The sequence below is a fragment of the Cupressus sempervirens genome, chromosome 7, assembly GCF_028749045.1.
Source record: "Cupressus sempervirens isolate cs-2001-9-10 chromosome 7, ASM2874904v1, whole genome shotgun sequence".
NCBI classification, from domain to species: domain Eukaryota; kingdom Viridiplantae; phylum Streptophyta; class Pinopsida; order Cupressales; family Cupressaceae; genus Cupressus; species Cupressus sempervirens.
Window position 1 is genome coordinate 16,147,776 of NC_143124.1, and position 24,524 is coordinate 16,172,299.

The 24,524-nt window shown below is 36.1% G+C and overlaps 1 protein-coding gene across 1 annotated transcript; it reads left to right on the forward strand.

The window, feature by feature from the left end:
* The first annotated feature begins 14,890 nt into the window (after window positions 1–14,890).
* On the forward strand, window positions 14,891–19,412 carry LOC149545191 (uncharacterized). Its single transcript, XM_089790569.1, has 5 exons — window positions 14,891–15,624; window positions 15,847–16,942; window positions 17,051–17,461; window positions 17,557–18,759; window positions 18,839–19,412. Exons 1-5 carry the CDS (start codon window positions 15,095–15,097, stop codon window positions 19,328–19,330), a joined length of 3,732 nt encoding a protein of 1,243 aa, XP_089646695.1. The 5' UTR covers window positions 14,891–15,094; the 3' UTR covers window positions 19,331–19,412.
* Window positions 19,413–24,524: the final 5,112 nt, after the last annotated feature.

Sequence of the window (24,524 nt, forward strand, 5' to 3'; positions counted from 1 at the left end):
ATTTCATATAATAACATAGTTGAAGCAATAAATGCATTAAATCACCTAATTTAACCATTTATTTAATTATATTAAAATAATCTTTTTACATCACTCACGTTCGCATAAAGCATAACAACGCAGGAATGAAACAAATAACCATAGCATTAAATCCATCACATAACATAATCAGAGATATGTCCAAATACCGGATAACTAGATATCATCATAAGACACACTGTCATCTCAAAATGCCATCATCATGCAATATGATAAACTAAACAACATAGTAGTCTAAAATCTATGATACTAAAATCAAGGTATAACATTTGACCCTTAGGTCATCTTAAATGTAAAACATAACATAAGTAATAAAATATCTCTTAGATCAAACTATAACAAGGTAAATGTCTGCAACACATAACCAAAATCCATTTCTAATTACTTAAGAATTTATTAATGATTGTTTAAACAACACTTAAAGGCACTTAAAAGATATAAGCAAACACAGTCATAAACATGACTACCCACTGCTACAGGAACCTAGTCTAGTGTAGCATGGTAATAGTACATAGTGAAATCTCTACACACATCTCAAGGTAATCACAGAACAACCTCATGATACCACATTGATCCTGGTAACCACTGGCACAAACCTCAGTGAACTATAAATCACATCATAATCTCATAATCAGACAAAAGCATAAAGAAAGCAACTAATATAGGAACATAAATCCAATCACCTCAACGGTGTAAACCACTAAAGGTCACAATCATGATCCATCACAACAAAAGATCAAAAAGGTTGCATCCGTCAGGATGGCTTACAGAAGCCAAATGAGAGAGGCACTACATCATCCCTCCCAAAGACTAGGCTTACTCTTGGAAGCCTACAATCCAAGAATAGAAACCAAAACACACCAAGAACCAAAAATCAAAATTGAGCAATAGGAATGACTCAACAAACTCTCCACAAGTCAAACCAGATCACTTGAACATCCTCAAACCGTCTCATTAACCCCCAAATAGGTTAACCACAAGAGAAAGGGTGTCACAATGATGCAAGGTCCTCCAACTAGGAACCTTCCATGTGCTAGGATAAACCCATCTAGCCATAAAGTCAACAATACAAGGTAAGGAAAAACCCACTCTACCTTGTCAACAGGTGCCCAAACTAAACATGCACCTACCACATGACTACAAAACTAGGTCAACACACTACGCACTCCCAAAAGAGTTGGAATAATGGGAAATAACCATCCCAAAATTCTCAAGAATACTACCATGTCACACACGAGCATCCTTAAATCCACATAAACTCACTCTTTGAACAAAGTAGATGATAGATTACCAAAAAAATTACACATTCCTAAAGACTACTCACCACCAAGCATGGGAGCACAATGCCTCTTCAAGGTACAAAAACCCAACTATCACTAGGAACTAGGGTTACACAACCCAACTAGACAAGATATCACCTTTCCACAAGGTTCCAAAGACTTTCATCAATGGACACAATCATGTAAAATCCTCTTACCAACACATAAGATGGTCACATTTGTCCAAAGATACCATGTCCCTCCAGCACCATGCTGGGAATACCACACCCAACCTACCACTAAGCTCAATCTCCAGCCTCAAGCCAATGGTCACTGAGAAAAATTGACTGAGACAATCCTCTTGAAGAAACAAGTTTAGGGAGAAAGATCTACAGAGTATTAGGACTAAGAGGGAGTCTCCCTCAACCTCTACACTAAAACAACCCAAGATGCATTAGGGAACTCACCATTCCACCAACCATCAAGATACTCATCTGAAAACACTAACTGAGCTAGTGACATAACCACACTAGTCCACTCTCTCAAGAGAGAAAAGAATACAGAGATGCACCAAGGTCAACATCCAAACGATGGATCTAGACTCATCAAAAGACTGAGTCACTCACAAATGACAAGGCAACGTCAACCTCAAAAAAAGAATGCTCACAAACCACACTTCACCTCACAAGGGTGGGTTGCTACAATAGGAAACACACAAACCCAAGCATGAACCCTAGAAAGTACCTAGTAGATTATGAAGACTAGATAACTCTTCCATTAAGAATGATATGAAGAGTTAAATTTCTTCGATGGCCATAAATATGATAAGTCATGATTGAATTGGCCTCTACTCAAAAAAGGTACTTGAAACATCGATCAATAGCTCCAAAAGTGTGAAAGAGTTACCTTTTGTTCCTCAGGTGAAACTTTACATTGGCATAGTCTCACACCAAGTTTCTCAACAAACCAAGTGAGAAAGTGCAATGAACTAGGCGAGAAAGTGCATGACCACTAGTTTCTCACACGAAAATTTCAAATCAACACAAAACTGCCTTCACTCTAGAGGCCAAAACTTTCACGTCCATACTTGAATTGAGTCCATTTGAAAAGCATTAGAAAGATATCGATGAGGCCTATGACATGATGGAGCTAAGATAGTCCTAAGACCTAAGAGTCTGAGTCACCACTCAAGAAAAAACCACAAAGGTAAAACAACAGTCTCCATCACCAAGACAAGCAATGGACGAAACATCCAAAACCATTCAAGAACACACATGCCCAAAACAACCTAAGACATGGAAAGAGAGGTAATACACACACTAGAACCCATCATTACTTCTCTTTCATAATTTCATTAATTAAACATAATATAAGCACTAATGCACAATGAAATTGAAAGGTTTTCAAAGCAAGGGTTCAAGAGTCACTTACCATAAAAACAAATAAATATCTTTCAATTTCTTTCAAGAATAAACTTAGGTTTACTCTTCTTCTAAACCATCCAATTACATTAACAACTTAAAATCTATCAAAGACACACTAGCATGTTCTCCATGACATTATCCCTTATACATACTACCAGAGGTTCGAGATGAACATGGTAGAGTCACAACACACAACATGGTAGTAGTAAAACACATCCAGAATAGTCATCATGAAACATAATCAAAAAGCCCAAATGGGGGAATTGTCAACTCCAATAGTAAGTATCAAAAAGAGCTCATTTCAACAATAATCCAAGTGTGACAACTGTCACAAAGAGAGCAATAGAGAAAATTTGATGACTATTCCAAGATAGCAAAATACTGAAAACCAATGCTAGCCCAACAACATGAGGAAAGTACCTCCAGCCAAATAAAATAAGACATCAATCAAATCACATTACATGTAGTGACTAAGGATAGTCACACAAGAGGGATAAATCACCACACAATGCTAAGGAATACATCATCCTAGCAATGTTAGAGAACACACTCACAAACATCAAGTAGTAAACCATTAGTAATCTCATACATATGCAGACACCAATAATTTCCTTAATTATTTTCCATGCAATGCAACAATTAGATATCCATCAAATTAATACAATTTACATAAGCTTAAGAAGCAATTAGATTGGGGACTTAAGTCATTAACCCAAGGATAAAATGCAAATCTACTTCTTTGCAATGATTCACAATAACACTCACTTCTCGATGAAAGGAACCATTTCATTACTGTTAGAAAGGTTAATCTTCCCTTGGATGTATTAATTGGGATATTCCAATGATCCCTAAATGTAGTTTGTCCTATTGTACACATGTGGAGGACATGTCATTGTTTGTCCTTTATTCCACATGTGAGGACAACTCATTTTTTCCTTTATTAAGGAATTTAGTTTATCCTCCTTAAGAGGATTGTGACACTTTGCACACACCTATTATGAATGTGGAATTCATTGAAATGGGAGTTACACATGCAACTCCTTTCTCATCTCTTTATAAGAGATGCTCCTCCTCCTTTCTTCTTCACTCTTATCACTTTGATGTTATTGTATTGAGCTATTTTGCTCCAACACTCTCTCTCTCTTCTCTAGGCATTTGCCTTCATTCATAATACTCACAAGGGGTTTTCTTTGCTTTCCCCTTATAAATCCTTGTCTCCATTGTTGAACCATCTTGGTGTATGCTCTTGGATTTTTCTTATCTCATGGTAACATTGTTTCACACTTAACTTACTTGGATTGTTTATAGTTCCTTGCTCAATCTTATCGTTTCTTACATGGTATCAGAGCTTGGTTATCTAATCCTTGTTTTAAGTTTTGTGTTGAAGGTTGTCATTCATTAGAGCACACCTTATTTGGAGACATCATTGAGAGAAAAATTTGTGTTGCGATTTTTTGCACTTTCTAACATCCTTTGTGTGCAGATTTTATTGCATCAATTTTATCATTGTTTACTAACCCTCTTTGGAAAGCTTGCCGCCAAAGGGTTTTCCTATAAAAGTTTCAAAAAAAAATTTGCTCTTGTTTTGGAGGGCGTGCCGCCAAAACAAGAAGCATTTATTAGAAAGCACTTATTTTGAAATTATAATAATCCTAATAATCCTAAGTGTGATTTTAAAAATCCTTAGGACATTCAATAGATTAAGTTTAATATATTTCCTACTCGTTTTTTTTTTTTTTTTAAATTCTAATTTTTTTTGTATATTTAAGTCTATATCTTAAACTATCTTATCTTGAATGTATCTTACATTATCTATTTTGAAAATTTAAATCTTTTGAATATATATATATATATATATATATATATATATATATATATATATATATATATATATATATATATATATATATATATATAATTTTTTTTTTTTCCTTCTTCTTAGCCGAGTTCTCTTTAGTTCCTTTTAGGAACTTTCTATATTGATTTTCTTGTCTTAGAATCTTTCTGTTTTTCATCAGTGGTCGATCAGGATAAATCGAGTCTGTAAAATTTTTCTTTTTTTTCACACTAATCTTTCTCTTCACCTGCTCGGGTTTGCTTCTCTTTACTGGAGCCATCTATGCTGTTACCACAATTCTTTTGAGAAAAATCGAATTGAGCTTCTCTTCCCTGTGTAGTATTTAGCCTCCGCTCATTCAGTCCAGATTTGTAGCCATCAAAAAACTTCACAGGAAGAAGTTCGGATCTACTGATGCTCAGATCGCCTTTGCCGATGGTGTGGCCTTAAACTAGGGACCTTTGGCTTGGCAAGAGCCTTCTTGGCGGATTTCACAAACCACGGTGTCTTTGCCTTGGCCAAGCTTGTGCTTTGATCTGCGAGTTTTGATAGTGTGTAGTGATCTCAAGTATGTTGTTGGAAAAATTTGTCTTTCATCAGACCACAACATTTTTCTAGACATCGTGAGAGGTACTATTTCGGCTTTGGAAAGCCGACACCGAACATTCAAGGGTTTGATCTTTTCCCTGCTTGAATTTTTTTTAACATAAAGCAAAAATGAGGATGTTTTTTATGCAGCTTGTCCTTATGCCTGCATAACTTTTTCATCTTTTCTTATTCGCATTTTTCATTTTGCCATCCTGGACCTCTGCATGTCAGTGGTTTCAGTTATTTAGCAGCTTTTTCAGCTTTTGGCAGTTACTTTCTCTTACATTTTCTTTTTTCAATCATTCTGTATCATTTTAATTATAGCAAATTAGATTCCTCTATCTTTTTTTCAATAACAAACACTTAAATGCTGTATTATGTTTTTTTTTAGCCATCCTAAATATAGAAAATTGGATTCGTTGTTTTTTTTTAGGCTATAATCATTCTTAAAACACTTCTGCGAGATTCTTTTTTATTTTTATCCTTGTACTAACGTTTTGTTGCAGAGTTATATCATTTTTTTTTCTAGAAACTTATTCATAGTTCCATCATCACTTTTTGTTTTTCATTCAAGTTAACGTATAAGTCATATTTCTATTAAGGGGGACATTTTTATTCATAAAAATGTCAACCTTAATTCCAGAAATAAAACTTAGTTATTCTAATTATCATTCCTTGAAAACTCATAGCTCATTCATTTTCATTTTAAACACCTCTTCGAGATAGCTACTGATCCTTCTCTGGAACCTGGTTCAGCGGCTACCCAAGACGAAAAAGATAATTGGAAATCTAAAAATGAAGAAGCTTTAGGTTTAATTGGTATTTCCATTATTCCAGATTTATATGTGTTAATTGCTCACTGTTCTAAAGCTCATGATGCCTGGTCAATCTTGCAAACCAAGTATGACAGTGGAGATGAATATCGCAAAATACAGTTGCAGAAACAACTTGAAGATCTCAGGTATACAGATTTTAAGAGTATGGATGAATTTTTGTTAAAATTTGATTCTCTTAAAAGCCAAATTATTGATTTAGGTGTTCAATTAGAGGACATTCGTTTAATTCATCTTATTCTTAAAAAGTGTCTTCCTAGACAGTTTCAACAGTTTATAACTAATATTCATGCACAACTTGCTATTCCTACTTTAACTACTCAGTTAACTTATGTTATTTTTCAAACTTTATTAAGACAGAAAGAAGCTAAGCTAATTTAGTTTGGTACCCTTAAATCAACTGAACATGCATTTATGTCTCGAAATTCAAATAATAATGTTCGTTCAAATAATAATAATAATAATAACAACAAACAATATAATACTAATTCTAATAATTCCAACAATAAATTTCATGCGAAATATAACAATAATAACAATCATTATAATAACAATTGTAATACTAATAATCAAAGGAATCATTCCAATTCCAAACCTCATTGTTCTTATTGTGGCAAAGATGGTCATGTTGTCAATAACTGTTTTAAAAAGAAAAATGATAAAAAACCTATAAATATCAGTAACCATAATCAAAAATCAAATTATAAAAAAGGTAACTCTACTAGTTCTAATTCTCATCATGCTTTTACTTGTATATTTAATCTTTGCAGACCTTTAGAATGGATTGTTGATAGTGGTGCATCACAACATGTAACTTCTCATAAAGAAATTTTTGATTCTCTGCAACCTGATATTGCTAACATTCCTATTCAGTTAGCTAATAATCAGACTTGTAAAGTTGAAGGTGTAGGTGATGTAACTATTCCTAATGGTAAATTGCATGATGTATTGTACATACCTGATTTGAAAACTAATTTGCTTTCTGTTTCACAGTTATGTCAGGACTATAAAGTTGAATTCTATAAAGATACATGTTATGTCATAGATCCTCAAACTAAACAAGTGATTGCTCATGCTAAAATGGATAATGACAACTTATTTAAATTTCATGAATTTTCTAGTTCACGATATTCTTTACATACTTCTATTGATTTCAATATATGGCATGAAAGACTTGGCCATTTAAATTCGGATTATATTACTTTCATGCAAAAACACAATATGGTTGATGGTTTGCCTCACATTATTCCTTCTAAGATTGCTTGTACAGGTTGTATGAGTGGTAAGATGCATAGGGAGCCCTTTCCAAGTGGAAAATCATGGAGAGCAACTCATAAGTTGCTTCTTGTCCATAGTGATCTTTTGGGCCCCATGGAGAATAACTCCATCCAAGGTTCTCGGTATGCACTTACCTTTGTTAATGATTTTTCTAGACGAACTTGGATCTATTTTTTGCATAGCAAGGATCAAGTTCTTGATATATTCATTGAATTTCAGTTATATGTTGAAAGGCAATCTGGTTTTAAACTTAAAATTCTCAAAACTGATAATGGAAAGGAATATGTGAATAATGCTTTCCACTCTTATTTGAAATCATGTGGAATTAAACACGAGCTTACTATTCCTTATACACCACAACAAAATGGTGTGGCGGAAAGAAAGCATCAGACCATTGTTGAAATGGCTAGAAGCATGTTGCATGCTAAAAATCTACATTATAAATTTTGGGCTGAAGCCATGTTTTGTGCAACTTATATTCTTAATAGGACTCCTACCAAAGCTCTCAAGGATATTACTCCAGAAGAGGCTTGGTCTGGTAGGAAACCTAATTTACATCATTTGCGGATTTTTGGATCTGTTGCTTATGTTCATACTCCTAAACAGAAAAGGCATAAATTAGATGCTAAGTCATCTCCTTATATGTTTGTTGGTTATGATCAAAACACTAAGGGTTATCGTGTTTATGATTCCACTACTAACAAAGTTCAAGTTGCTAGAGATGTTTGTATTGCAGAAAATGGAATCCATGATTGTTCTACTACACATGATGCAAAATTCAGTGGCACTAAAATTGTGCTGGTGGAGGACCAACCTCCTTCTCTTAACCCTACTCCTCCTCTTAACCCTTCAACTCAAGTACCACCTATTATTTCTGCTCCTACAAGTAATGATATTCAAGTAGCTACTAATGATGCTTTTATTGCTAATAATTCTTCCTCTAGTGATAATTCCATTGCAACTAAACGTAAACCTAAATGGGCTCAAAACTTAATCAATGAAGGTGATGACTACATTTCTAGATTTGGTGGAATTAAACATAGAAGGATTAATTATTGTAATTATGCTTTGATGACTACTATTATGAATTCTAACGATCCTAAGTCTTTTGATCAAGCTAACTCTCAACCTCATTGGCAAAAAGCCATGCAAGAGGAATATGATTCTTTAATTGCTAATCAAACTTGGGACTTAGTCAAGTTACCTCATGGCAAGAATATAGTTTCATGTAAATGGTTATACAAAACAAAATTGAATACTAATAATGAAATTAGTAAATTTAAGGCTAGACTAGTTGCTAGAGGTTTTTCACAAATTGAAGGATTAGACTATAATGAAACTTTTGCTCCTGTTGCTAAAATGCCTACTATCAAATTAGTTCTTGCTTTAGCATCCAAAATGAATTGGCCCATTCATCAAATGAATGTTAAATGGTGATTTACATGAAGAAATCTATATGGCTCAACCTCCTAGATTTGTTAAGAAAGGTAGTGAAAATCTGGTTTGCAAATTGAAAAAATATATTTATGGTCTTAAACAATCACTTAGAGAATGGTATTCAAAAATTAATTCTTTCTGTATTTCTCAAGGTTTTTCTAGAAGTAAGAATGATTCTAATTTGTATATTAAACATACTAACGATGATATTATCATTGTTATTGTTTATGTAGATGATCTAATTCTCACTTCTAGTTTAGATGCTTTGATTTCTGATATTAAGTTTCAACTTAAATAGAAATTTCAGATGACTGATTTAGGTATTTTACATTACTTCTTAGGTATGCAAATTTGCCAAACTCCTAAGGGTATCTTTCTTTCTCAAAGCAAGTATGCTCATGATCTTTTAGAAAAATTTAAGATGAATGATTCTAACCATGTTTCAATTCCATGTGAATTAGGAACTAAATTAATGGCTGATATGAATACTCCTTTTGTTGATGAAACTTTGTATAGACAATTGGTAGGAAGTTTAAATTATTTAACTCTTACTAGACCTGATATTGCTTATAGTGTTGGTTTAGTTTCTTGATTTATGTCTAAACCTCAACAAACTCATTTTAAAGTTGCTAAACGAATCTTAAGGTACATTAAAGGAACTATTAATATGGGATTATTCTATGATGCCAATTCTAAATTTATTTTACATGGCTATACTGATTTCGATCTAGGTGGAGATCCAAATGATTGGAAATCCACTTGTGGCTATTGTTTTTTTGTTGGTTTAGGTGCAATTTCTTGGAAAAGTAAAAAAGAACACTCTATTTCCCTTTGCTCAACTGAAGCTAAATACAAAGGTTGTACCAATGTAGTTAAGGAAGCTTTATGGATTAGAAGACTTCTTGACGATTTGGGTCTACCTCAACAATCACCTACCCCTCTACATTGTGACAATCAAAGTGCTATTGCCTTGGCAAAGAATCCAGTTTTTCATGCAAGGACCAAACATATTTCACTTCAACATCACTTCATTCGAGAACAAGTTGAAGACAAGCAAATTACTCTTCTTTATTGTAAAGGTGAAGATCAAGTGGCTGATATTTTAACCAAACCACTTTCTAAAGAGAGATTTCAATTCCATTGTAAAAATTTGGGTTTACAACCCGTTGATGTAAACTCCCCAAGTAAAGATTAAGGGGGGGTGTTAGAAAGGTTAATCTTCCCTTGGATGTATTAATTGGGATATTCCAAGATCCCTAAATGTAGTTTGTCCTATTGTACACATGTGAAGGACATGTCATTGTTTGTCCTTTATTCCACATGTGAGGACAACTCATTTTTTCCTTTATTAAGGAATTTAGTTTATCCTCCTTAAGAGGATTGTGACACTTTGCACACACCTATTATGAATGTGGCATTCATATAAATGGGAGTTACACATGCAACTCCTTTCTCATCTCTTTATAAGAGATGCTCCTCCTTCTTTCTTCTTCACTCTTATCACTTTGATGTTATTGTATTGAGCTATTTTGCTCCAGCACTCTCTCTCTCTCTCTCTTCTCTCGGCATTTGCCTTCATTCATAATACTCACAAGGGGTTTTCTTTACTTTCCCCTTATAAATCCTTGTCTCCATTGTTGAACCATCTTGGTGTATGCTCTTGGATTTTGCTTATCTCATGGTAACATTGTTTCACACTTAACTTACTTGGATTGTTTCTAGTTCCTTTCTCAATCTTATCGTTTCTTACAATTACTATAATGATATAACATGGAATCACAAATAAGATTCATTTATTTACTTACAATTAGGAGAAAATAGGGCAACAATGCACCTTTCTCCACAAGGAGAAACAAAAGAGACACTCAAAGCCAACACATGGACACTAATTAGTGGTTCCATCCAAAAAGGTCACACATGCAACCAACCAAACAAAGGCACATCAATTCCACTAGCGAAACCAGGAAGGCTCGCTACATTCGCCACACACTACTCAAGTTGCATCTACTGGACAAGCAAGTCCATCACAAGTAGATACCAAAGCAACAAAGATCACAAGTTCTTACCAAGAAACTCACACTCACACAACGTAGCAACAACCATATGGGCAACATATACACAGAGATCCCAATGTTTGAACATGGGCTCTAATACCAGATGTAATGCCCTGCCCGGAGATCTTTGGAAACAAGGATGAAATACAAGCCAATTTTTTTTTTTTATAGATAAGTGTAAGTGTACATGATAGCAACATACACAGATCATAAAGATCATAACGAAAGACTTAACCACCATCCCGACAACCAACAAATCTCCAAATGCCACTACTGACCAAAATGATCGAAGAGGAAGAATACAAGACTGAATTTGAATCAAACACATTCCGAATTCAAAATGCAACGCCAAAGGACTGAAGAATGCCTAAGAGGGTACCCCAAGCAACTTCCAAAAAGTTTAGATCAAACCGAAAAGTGCCCGCCGCCCGCCCGCACAAATCTTAGCAAAAATCCAGGCAATACTTTAATGCAACACTAGAAAGTATCGTGTGACATTCCTAAAAAAGGAGGGCGACACTTTCAGGGATTGGGCGATACTTCTCTCAAAGGCAGGCAATACTTTAAGGGTATCATACGACAATTCTTACAAGGTGGTGCTATATTAGAAAGTATCGCACAATATTTCTCCAAGATGTGTGCGATAGAATCAGGGAATGCACAATAAAACTCCAATGGCCCTGCGACACTTTATTATATTGCACCATGTTGACACATGGTCGCCCAAGAAAGCAAGAAAACTACTTTAAGGGTCAAAACGAGGAGTGAAATGGGAAAACAAACCTCCACACTAGGGAGTACCGGATCCACATAGATCGAGGAGTGAACACTCAAGTGCATAATCAACAATATGCCAAGGAACAAGAAAGAGGAACATCTATCCATCTAAACCAAGCAGTAAAGAACGTATTGAAAGCAACATTGCAATGAATATAAGCAACATCGTAATGTATAGAAATAACATCACAATAACTGAACAACCAAACTAAGTACGCTGTTCCTCCCAACCATCAATGGCATCATAAGACCATCATGGATCCTAGCCATCCCCTACACGTAACATCCCAAGCCACCGATCAGATCGTCGGTACTATTGTAATAGGGACGTCACTACTAAAACATGCTACAATATAAGCATAAGAAAATCTAACATGCTAGTGGTAAAGCACAAGATAATTCTACCAGTAGATAACATCTCCTATCACATGCTAATCATCATAATACGAAAATCTAACATGCTAAACCAATAAGCAATAGATAATCCAATACAAAAATTCACATCATCTAGTCATATGCTAAACATTATAATATGGGAATGCATCAAAGAAACTAACATCATCTAAACATGAAATCCAAGCATTCCAATGAAAGCATAAATCACAAGAAAGCATACTATGAAACTTGAAGTAACAAGTGAAAATATCCACCAACAGTTGCACTAGGGAAAATACCGTCTCTGTACATCGGTCCCTAGCAGTGGTGAAGGTAGCTATGCCTCCCAACCACATGGCACCCATAGGTCCACACCCACCGTGATGATGGAGATAATGATCCAATCACAAACACACAAAATAACATCCATGGCTAACACTCATGCCAGATAGTATGATGGCTATATCCAAGAACCTAAGACAATGCAAGGAGTACAGGTCCTGGTCAGACACTCAATAGGTTACTAAGTAGGGGTTGACATCATGGAGAGCTTTTTAGTATCGAAAGGCCCATGTTCGGATCGTGTGTCCTCAAACTTAAACAGGTGCTCACACATTGTATCCTCAAACTTAATTGGGTGCTCGCACATTTTATTATCTTAAGTTTTATTACCATTCACACATTTTATTTAGTTATCACTTATATAAAACTTCCTCTGCCAACCCATGGCGTCATGATCATCGAGTTGGGAGATAGAAGCCCCCTCCATATGCTACTCTACCCTACCCATGCTCATCCAATGATGAGTGCCCGTAGGCATGCAAATTCTCGACCCAACCCCAATGATCACAACTTCCAGAAGTACCATGTAAGATCGAGCCTTGCAAGTCACTCGACAAATATACGGGCATGTAATCATGTGTGGCGCACCACCATCACGAAGATCATAACACAAGGACTGGATGAGAACACAATGCAAAAGATCACTCAACCAAAAACAACTTAGGAAGATGGATTCTCCAAGAATCCCAAAGATAATAAAACCACACATCATGAAATCACTCAACCGGCCTCAATCTAGGAGTATGGATTCTACACAAATCTCAATGATGCAACAAGACCAAACATCATGAACTCACTCAATCGGCCTCAATCCGGGAGTATGGATTCTACACAAATGTTGGTGTCTATGAAACAAGAACAAAGGTCCAAAAGAAACCATAACATGTATAAAATCACTCAACTGAACACAAAGTCGAGAGTACGGGTGTGACACGCATCCCAATGCAAACACAAAAGTGTAATAAAAGTCTGATTGACATTTAAGCAGATGATCCAGGTCTACGACCCAATTTATGCCAAGAAAACCTAAGAAAACAGGACGACACACAAAACGAGGTAAAAACTCCAATTTTTGAATTTTTTTTGAAATTAAAACCCATTTGGCCTTTGGGTACAAAAATCTCAAAAATTCAAAAATAATCAAGTTTGGACACCGTATGCAAAAATGGCCAACATAACGATGCAAAACCCCAAACCCTCATTTCGAAAAACAGGGAAATACTCGTACCCGCCCAACCGAGTAGAACTAGCATTCAAAAATGGAGGGAAACACTAGTTCTCAGCCTCCAAACAAACAGCTACCAAAAACAGAAGTAGAAACAGAGCCGAAACAATAAAACAAGAAATCCTTACCTCACAGCTAAAAGGGCAAAAATGAGAATTTGAACCATAAAATAAATAGCTCGCAGAAGTAGCTAAAAATCGCGGCAATCAAAGGTTTTCCCTAGCTGAATCCAACGAGCTCAACCTCGCGACGAACCCGCGCCCATAGCTCCCACAACGAACAAAACAGTAAATCCTCATGAAGAGAATTTTGGGTTTTACTCTCCAACTTTCTAATTCCAAAGTGAGAAGTGAGGAATTAAATTCCTTTTAGAATATTTATTCAATTTTCAAGTGAATAATTGATTAGGACAAATAACTAGCCAACCTAGTTAAATCTCGAATCGACCCAAATGATAAAAGACTATTCTTAGAAATTGGAATTCATCTTTGGCAAAACTGTTAGAAATTAAATTAAATCAATTAAAAACCCTGAAAACCCAAAAACACATAAATTTCCTGAACAACTTAAACTATCTCCATTTCCTCCTCTAATTAGAACACTGGTACTGTGGAAGAAAACATATTTACATTAATTGTTGCCAAAGAAACACAAGCCCGGATTCTCTGCACGAGGAACGTCTGCCCCGTTTCAAATATTTTAATGAGAGTGAAAAACATGAAGACGGCTAAACTTATTGTACATATACTATCCTGACTCAATTTCTACATCAATAATATCGGTGATATCAGTTGCCCTTGTATGTTTCACTATTTCATACTTTAATGAAACGGCGATTTAGTGGAAATATACAGAGTTAAATCCATTCAGAAAACAAAAAACAGAAGCCCAGATTTCTTACATGACAAGATCCTCTGCCTCATTTATTTATATGACTCAAAGATAAACTACGTACAATGTACTTATACGAACCTGATGCAATTACTAGGCCATATACGTACAATGTACATATACGAACTAGAGCTAATGTCCCATCTGCAGAAGCCCGTTTAAAATATTGTTTCCACCCATTCGAAGCCTAAGTACTCTTACCAAGAAAGAGCACGTCATGATTAAAGAAAAATATACACTTTAATAATTAAATAATTCATGATGTATATGTTAATTATTATATAATACAAAGCAAGACTCGTCAAAGGAATTAAAAAATAGATAAAGCACGGAAGTCATCCGATAGCTCAGTTTTACCAGATCATGTGACCACTTACATAATTTTACGTTAATTTTTCATTCAGCATGCTTTTATATTATTGATGATGTATTATGTCTGATTGTTTGATTGGTTCTCTGTTTAGAGTTGTGCATTAAGAGACAAAATGACTTTTTCTGACGTTTCCGCGTGATTGCTACGCATCTCTGCTTTTTCTCTCCTTCCACAGCAATTCCCCGATTTTTCTTCAGACTCCACTAACATTAAGAGTCCCGCGATGCTTCTGATTTTTTTCCACGCAATCTACGCCCACTCCCTCTCCTCTTATATAATCCTGATGGGCAATTCACTTTCTCAAGCAAGAAGCCCCCTATCATCGGTTTTGTCTCTGTTGCTGTTTAGCTCAGTATAATTTCATGGCATCTAGCAATCCAGAGCTTGAGATTACAAATGCTTTTGATCAAGTTGCATCTACTTCTGGTACCTCCATAGTACCCAACAGAAAGTTGCCATACGATGTGTTTATTAATCATCGTGGTCCTGATGTGAAGCGCACACTCGCAGCCAACCTCTATAAAACCCTAACCAACCTGGGATTGAGGGTTTTCCTTGATAAAGAAGAGCTTGAATTGGGGGATTTCTTGCCTGCAGAGATAGAAGAGGCCATGCGTGGTGCCTCGCTTCATATAGCTATCTTTTCCCATAATTATGCGCAATCCCCGTGGTGCTTGGCAGAGCTTGCTTTTATGCTGAAGACGGGCACTCCACTTGTTCCCGTTTTCTATCATGTTGAGCCTGATGTTGTCCGATATGTAAAAGGAGTGTTTGCTGAGGCATTTTCAGAGCACGTAAAGAAGGGTAGGTATACCCCAGAAAAGCTTGACGAGTGGAAGAACGCACTGAGCAATGTTTCATATAATATCGGTGGCATCATACATAATGAAGAGTGAGTAAACAAATACCCTGTCTCCACCACTTACCTTTTACTTACAAATTTTTATGTCTTCTGCATATTAGATATTTCCGTTTTACGTGATATGTGTTTCTTGTTTTACTTTCGCTGTATACCTGCACCATTTCATTCTTCATCTTCTGCATAAATATCCTCTTCAGTTTCCCAAAATGATTTTAATGTCCTGTTTCGTTTGCCCTTGGTATAAATGTTCAGTGACGAGGGGATGCTGCTAAAGAATATTGTTAATCGTGTTCTGAAAGAAGTAAAACATGTGCCTTTTGAGGTTGCCAAGCATCCAATTGGTCTAGATGAAATCCTAGCAGACTTTGAGAGGACATCTCTTCAATCTGCAAATAGCCATGCCAATGTCCAAGTTGTGGGAATATGGGGCATGGGTGGCTCTGGCAAAACCACTTTTGCCAAGTACTTATATAACGAGAAGTACAAAAGTATGGATAGGTCTAGTTTTCTATTTGATGTTAGAGATGCTGCTTCTAGAAGTGTATTGTATAATAAACAGAAAAAACTTCTGGACGACCTCCGTCTCTCTAGAGAACCAGTTGAGAATATAGAAGAAGGAAAAGGGATCCTTTCTAGCCGTTTGAAATCTCTCCGGGTGCTCATTGTTATAGATGATGTAGATAACGTAGACCAATTGGATGCTCTAGTGCCCACGAAGGATAATCTTGGACCGAATAGTTTGATTATAGTGACCACAAGAGAACATGAAGTCCTTAGATGTTGGGGTATCTCGTCCATTTATAAAATGAAAGCATTCAATCCATCTCATGCCAAGCAGCTCTTCTGTTGGCATGCTTTCTTGCAACCCTCTCCACTCCAAGAATTCAAGGATTTGGTTGAAAGTTTCCTGCAAGTTTGCAATGGATTACCATTGTCTCTAAAGATTTTTGGAGCACAACTATATGGTTTCTCCAACGAGGAGGATTGGAAGAGTTTATTGCATAAGATCTCTAGAGTACTGAGCAAGGATATCAAAGACAGATTAAAAATAAGTTATGATGCCTTGGATGATGAAGAGAAACAGATATTCTTAGATACTGCATGTTTTTTTATTGGAAAGAAGAAATCTTCAGCCATTGCAGTTTGGGATGGATCAGGATGGAGTGGTCTACATAGTTGGGAAAGGCTTGTGAATAAGTGTCTTGTTGAGCTTGATGATAAAGATTACATAAGAATGCATGACCATTTAAGAGATTTAGGTAGAGAAATTGCAAATAATCAGTCACCCTCCCATCTCTGGTCTCCTCAGCAGATAGACCAGATTTTTAAGGTTGATAATAGAGTACAGGTAAGATTAATGCTTTGGGTTGACCTTCTTTATCTACTTGTTTTTGTTTGATTCTTGTTTTCATGTTCAAATAACTTATTTACTCAGTTTTTGTTTGAAATTTAAAAGGGAATTTCCATTCGAGGAATAACGGCCACAACAAATGAATCCAGAAAGAAGCTTGAGCAATTTGCTGGATGTTTCCAGGGTGGAAAGCTCAACACACGCAGAGGATCCTGTAGCTTTCCAGTCCCCTGCAACCCCACACGCGTTTTGCTTGGTGGAAAGATCAACTCACAGAGAAGATCTAATAACCTGGCACGCTCTTTGCTCGGATTGAAAATTCTTCACGTTGAGGGAAAACTTAATTCTCAAGTGCTTGGCGATCTATCAGGAGAGCTGGTATGGCTTCGCTTCTGGGACATCGAGCAAAGAAATCTTCAGTCATTGAATTCATTGGAAAATCTAAGGGTTTTAGAAATCCAAGAAAATCGGGGGGCCAGAAGACCGTTAAGAGAACTATGGAAGACTGACAACGATGTAAGAATCTCTCTTTAATAAAATGTTTTAAATATTTTTTCAAATATTTTGATTGTTGGCTGCTTGCAGTCGATCTCATTAAGGATTTACTGCAGGCACCTGTGCAGTTGAGAGAGTTGGTTATTAGGCGTTGCAGGGAATTGCAAGGATTTCCAAAGTCAATGGGACATCTTAGGCATTTGAAAATGATGATCGTGAGCGCTAACGAGGAAATGAGGGTTCTGCCAGAAGAATTTTGTCGTCTTCAATCCCTGGAGCACCTGGAGTTAACTGATTGTTCAAGGTTGTCATCGCTGCCTAGCAAGTTTGGCAATTTGAGGAATCTAAGGCATCTTAACTTGTCTGAATGCAAGAAATTGAGGAAGCTGCCAGTGTCATTTAAAGAGCTCAGACTCCTGCAACACCTCGAGTTACATGGTTGTACTAGCCTCACCTTAGAGTCAGACATGATGGAGAACATGACGAAGCTACAGTATTTGACTCTCTATGGCTGCTCGCGTTTGGAAGAATTGCCACGTCACATCACAAATCAGGCCTCCTTAACAGAGCTCGATTTACATTATACACATGGGTTAAGGGAGATCCCAGTGAACATCGGTCAACTGAGCAAGTTACAAACCTTATTTATCGCTAGTAAGTTCCTGACAAAACTGCCGACATCTTTGGGGGATTTGTCTTACTTGACTACTCTTCAAATTTCTTTTTGTCCCAAGTTGGAATGTTTGCCCGACTCTCTAGGCTGCCTTAATCTCTTAAGGAGTTTAGGATTATACCATTTAGCAGTGAAATCCTTACCAAAATCAGTCAGGCAACTAAGTAATCTTGAAACATTGGAGATATGGCGGTGTCCTATCGGCGAATTGGATCTGGGGGCAGGGTTGCTCAGGTGTTTGAAGCGGATAGAACTTAGGAGTACCGAAGTGTCCAAGATCTCCATCTCTCAAGAATGTTGTCCCGGTCTCAAGACTCTTGATCTTCATTCCAATGACAATTTAGAGAAGATAGAAGTCCTGCCAAATACACTAGAGAACATAGTTTTGAACGACTGCCCCAAGTTGCATGCGCTTCCCAGTTTTGCACAGTCAGCTTTTCTCCAAAAGTTTGAACTCCTACGGTGCTATGCAGTCAAGCAAATACAAGGTTTGGAACATTGCAGAGCATTAGAGATGCTGACAGCACATACGAGGTGGGAGGAGGAGGAGGGAATAGTAAGTTTGGAGCCCATGCAAAGAATGAGAGGAGTGCAACTCAAAGCAAACAGCAGATCAAGTGTTGAAGGTTGCATTCGAAGCATACAGGTAATAATATCTTATTGACATACAGGATGCTAATTATTTTCAATTGATCGTGCGGTGGCTAATGTGTTGATGCGTACAGGATTTGCAGAAATGGCCAAAAGAAGGAGTAATGGTATGCACGCGGGCGGTCCCTGATGCGGCCACACGTGTAGACTCCTTTGACTTTTCAGACCTCTCTGTCGTTGACTCCTTCGCCAACCAGAAAATGAAATCCGTCCAACTCCTCAAATGGCCCTCCACTGCTCGCTGCATTCTGCTCTGTTTTGTTGTAAATCGAAAATTTTCACGGACTTCTACAATATACCTTAATTACAAATATCAAGGCAAACATGGCAAGGGAGAAATTAGTGCACCATATATGCATATAGAGGTGGAGGCGGGTAAATGGGTATGGATGGCTGTCATACAACGTTCCACCATCAGAGACCACCTATGTGATGAAGAATTTTGGGTGCATTTATGTTCATATGAACCATGCCTGGACAAAGTGGAGAAAGGATTGCTTGCAACGGGAGAAGAGAAGAGCCTCGTGGAGGCTTTCTTTCGTTTATGGGCGTTTCTATCATATTGATATATGTGTGAAATTAAACTTGGATTCTTTGTAATTGAAAAATATTCTATTCTAATTTGTGAGGTAGAAGATTTGAATTTAATATTGGTTAGGTGTTTTATATTTTATGTTTTGTCATGGTCCATTCTAATTTATATTTTGGTTATTTAGTTCTTTTATAATTATATTGATAAAGTATTATGTTTAACTAGTGATTAAAAATCTTTTTGTACTTTTTTGAATTTTAAAATACTAGTTCTAAATTGAAAATAAGTGTGAAATTTTTAATAATACATATTTGATATATTCATTTTTATTGAATGTGAATTTCATAGGGATATGGGTTGATTTTTATGTTTCAATTCATTATGATGGTCTAGATTTATCATACCTTGTGTTTTTATCTTATTATGACATTAACAACTATCTTTGCTTTGTTGTATTCTTATCTTTATCTCCTTTTGCAATTGCTAAAGAGGCCATGGATTGTGAGAGTTTTGTAGTGTTTGGGGATTTGATTGAAAAATGTTGTTGAAGCTTGTTTGAGGCAGGTAACATTCTTGGTTGCTTTCATCTATGTATGTATTTAGAAAAATAAATCTTTTTCTTGAGATGACTTGTCCACCTTTCATTTGTACTCATCTTACCTTAGTCTCTAATACTTTTGGACACACTAGGATGTTTTTCCAAGCTCTCTTTTGTATTGCTTTGCTAACTTTTTTTTCCCTTAATCGATGCAATTTTTAGATTTTCTCAAATAGGTTGAACTATCTTATGTTCAACTTTAAATTTCTCTACTACCATATACACTATTGGAAAATCTAAATTCTTTTCATAACACACCAAAAATCACCAAGACAAGCTTACAATTTGATTTTCCCATGATAAAATAAAAAGCCAAAGAAGCCAAAGTGACGTTTGGCTCGGCTTTGCTTGTTATTTTTGCATTATAATTGAAACATCACTCGAAAAACTCTAATTATTCTCTTATGTTTCACATAGGATCATTATCATGTGTCACATTGTGTATTTCATCATTAATTAAGCATCAAAATATTTATCTTTCATATCCTATTAATTTTCCCTAATCAAACCCTTATCAAATTATTGAAATCAATTCAAGTTCTTATCAAAATCAATTAATTTGCCCTTCCAGAAAAAAAAAACCCTCATTTCCCCTAAATCCTAATCCTTGGTAAATAAATATAATTTACTTGTCCCTTTCCTAAGTTTTACAATTAATTAATTCTACAATAATTAATCATTTAATTCATGTTTGACGACTTTTATAATTTCATAAATACTAATTAATAATTTGTGGGGGCTAAAAAAAATTTTAATTTTAAAATTCCCTCACTTTTATGCATGTGATTTACTTTGTATTATTTAACTTTTATCTCCTTTTTTCTAGCCTCCATCTCTCACACAGTCTCTTCCCAAATTTCACACTAATTTGGAAAGTCCCTCTCTTCCAAAATCACCTTTTTATTTGTGCATGTTAAATGCACTCCAATTCTTTTCATAATGTGTCATAGACTATGATACATTCCCAATCATCACCATTTTTCCAATTCTTAAGAATTTTCCCTCAAAGTTCTATTAATTAGGCTTAATTTCTCTTCAATGGCTAACCACTATCTTTTGAATCTTCTATTGAGAAAGAAGATTGTTGAAGTATAAGAATGTGGAACAATCAGTATTTTGTCACTGATGTCAAACTTACTACTTGCGTGTGAGATAATTGCTTGCTTTGGTCTGAATGCTATCATTTGTTTGATTGATGAAGAGGATCTGAAGAAGAAAGGATAACAAGAGTACCTAAGGAAAGGTTGAGATATATTGTGTATAAAAGAAGCACTAAGACTAGATAAGACATTGATGATACGATGTATTATTTATCTACTTAAGGCTAAACTGAAAGGATACACAAGCTAAGTCAAGAAGAAGAAGAATAGAAAATTATGTTTGCTAAGCTTGATCGAGCAAACTGTGGGAGCTAAGGGATGTTAGTTCAAGTTGAGAAGAAAATCAGTATGTGCCGAGAAAAATGAAGAAACAATGTATGCCGAGAAAATTTAGTATGTGACGAGTAAAGTTTAGTGGATGCCAAGCAACCCACTGTTGGCTAAGCATCAGAAGCTACTTGTTGTCGAGTGACAACATAAAGAGTTTGATTAAAGATTTGAAGAATTTGAGTGATATCTTGAAATGTGTGAAGCATGTGGAAGATAAGCTTGATGAGTTGGTGGCACAAAATTCAAGGTAAACTATTTTGAGACAAATCTAAGGAGGATTATAAGAGAAGTTTCTAGAGGGAGAACAAAGTAGAAAGATGGTTGGATTCAATGAATCTTACCTAACCCTAAAATGGACAACTATAATTAAGCAACAAAATATCTAAATTCTCTATTTAAGAGGATACTAAGCTAGAAGAAAAGGTTGTTGAAGCCTAAGGAAGAGTTAGAGGAGCGAAAACATGCAAAGAAGAAGTCTGATGGTATTGTTTCATATGAGGGATTAACAGATAAATCTACAAAAGAAATACAAAGCATGAAGGCTTAAGGAGGTGAAGACTTGAAGGAGTGAACAAGATATTAGTGACAAAGGAGATTGAATGCCAAGTAGAATGAAGAGTTGAACAAAGATCTGTTATCTACAAGTGAGTTGTTTTGTTATCAGATCAAGTCCTACTACTACTCTCTAATAATTGTATTGGTTTGGATAAATCCTTTGGATTAAGGTTAACCTAATAGTCATAAGTAAATCCTTTAACAAGGTAGCATTCTAATGGAATGTTCTAAAGTCCTCTAACAAGGGTCACTCCTAACAGGGTGATTAAAATCCTTTAACCAGGTCACATTTAATAGTGTGCATTGTAACCTTTAATAGGGTTGGCTCCTAATAGAGCTCACTTAAGAAGAGCGAAAATTGGTAGCATGTTACTAGTGGTTTTTTTCCAAATTGGGTTTCCACATTAAATCCTTGTGTCAAATGTGTTATTGAATCTATGATGTTTCATGTTTACATTTCTACAAAGTTGTTTTGACCTAGGATAATAATATATGAAGTTTTAAGGTATTGGATTATTTAATGGTTGCATGGATGATTGTTGGAAATATTTAGGACCATGGTAAGTTACTGTGAGAGGGGGGGGGTTGGGGGTGAATAAATAACCAATAAAAAATTCAACAACTTTAATTTGATTAGAAAATAATCCTTCACATATAATCTAATCTAATTGCACGCATGAGAAATTGAAAACATGAAAGCATTCATTACACTTGACACAAAGATTTGGTGACCCAAAAACCTTCCAAATAGAAAGTAAAACTGGGGTGGGGATGATACCCACAAGCTTTAGTACTACAATAAAAATTTGGCCTGTTAGGGCTTACAATTGATCACTTCTGATGATCTGCCCTATTAGGAGCAATGAGGACTAGTAGGTGGGTAAGTGCACCAAGTTGTGTTGCCAAAAGGGGGTATAAGTGGTCACCTTTTTTTTGAAATTAGCAATTTCTAAACTTCAACAAGAATTTGAAGATAGTTACGCTCAAAATTTTAAGATATGACAAAAACAAAAGTAGTAGTCCTTTGAATCTAGTTTGTAAACTACTACTTTTTTTTCAAAATGGTTTAGTTTTAGGTCCTTAAAAAAGGGGGCCACAGAAAGCGGTACTGTTTATTCCAAAAAAACATAACATAGTACAAAGTATGCCCCCCCCCAAAACTTTAACTTTTTCTTTGAAATTCTTTAATCACTCTAGTCAAAAGTTACTTGACACTATGTAGTTTATCCTAGATTTTTCAGGTAATTTTATAATGTGTATTTTTTTTAATGAATTTTTTAACTAGACACATCCCAAAAATGTAAGTATCTGTGTGCTCCCCCTAAAAATTATTGAAAACTAATCTAAAATCAAAACTTCTTTTCTTCAAAGTATGTAAAATGGAGTCTAGTTTTTAAAAAACTAAGTTGTTGCAAAATTTGATGAACGGGCTAAAATCTACAACCCAATTAGTACATGGTGGTTTTTGACAAAAAAATGGACATACTTTGAAAAGAAATTATAGATGAAAGTCTTGAAATAGTTCAAATTAAAAATAAATTATATGGTTATATAGCTAACATAGAGACCTACAATGTCATGTAACCTGATCTTATCGATGCCCAACCACAAGGAATCTTGAAGGAGAGCACACAAGAAAAATTAATCATTTTTTGTATGTTTGCAGCAAAACACATCTCAGACTAGTTTATAGACTCCAAACCTTTGGGTTGGATCTCTAAGGAAAAACCAAGCTTTAGGCTTGGTTTAATGCAAAGCTTTGAATAGTATGTATGCCTTATAGCATGTGTGTGCTATTTAAAGCTTTTTGAATTTGGGTCTCAATAGTGCATGCACACTATAGTCTGCATGCACTATTGAGGCCTAAATAGTGCATAGAGAGAGAGAAGAAGAGACATAAAGCAAGAGCAAGAGAAGGGGGATGGCTGTGTGTGTGTGTGTGTGTGTGTGTGTGTGTGTGTGTGTGAGAGAGAGAGAGAGAGAGAGAGAGAGAGAGAGAGAGAGAGTAGGGGATGGGAGAGAGAGGAAGTGAGAGAGAGTAGGGATGTTAGAGAGAGTAAAAGATGGGAGAGAGAGTACAATATGGGAGAGAGAGGAAGTGTGAGAGAGTGATTAGGGGTGGCAGAGAGAGTACAAGATGGTAAATAGAGATTGAGAGTAGGGGATGGCAGAGAGAGACTAGGTAGTGGGAGAGGGAGCGAGAGAGGGGGGGAGAGAGAGGAGGAGGATGGGAGTGTGTGAGAGAGAGAGTAGGGCATGGGAGAGAGTGTGAGAGTGTGAGAGAGAGAAAGTAGGGGATGGGAGAGGGGAGAGAGAGAGAGTAGAGGATGGGGGAGAGAGAGTAGAGAGTGAGTGAGAGAGAGAGACAGAAGGTGGTGGAAGAGGGAGTGGGAGAGGGAGAGGGAGGAGGGATGAGAGTGTGTGTGAGAGATCTAGAGAGTAGGGGATGAGAGAGGAGAGAGAGAAGGGGGATGGAAGTCTGTGGTGTGTGTGAAAGAGAGAGAGTAGGAGATGGGAGAGGGGGGAGAGAGAGTAGGGGATGGGAGAGAGATTAGGCGGTGGGAGAGGGAGAGAGAGGGGGGAATGGGAATGTGTGTAAGAGAGAGAGAGAGTAGATGATGGGAGAGAGAGATTGAGAGTAGGGG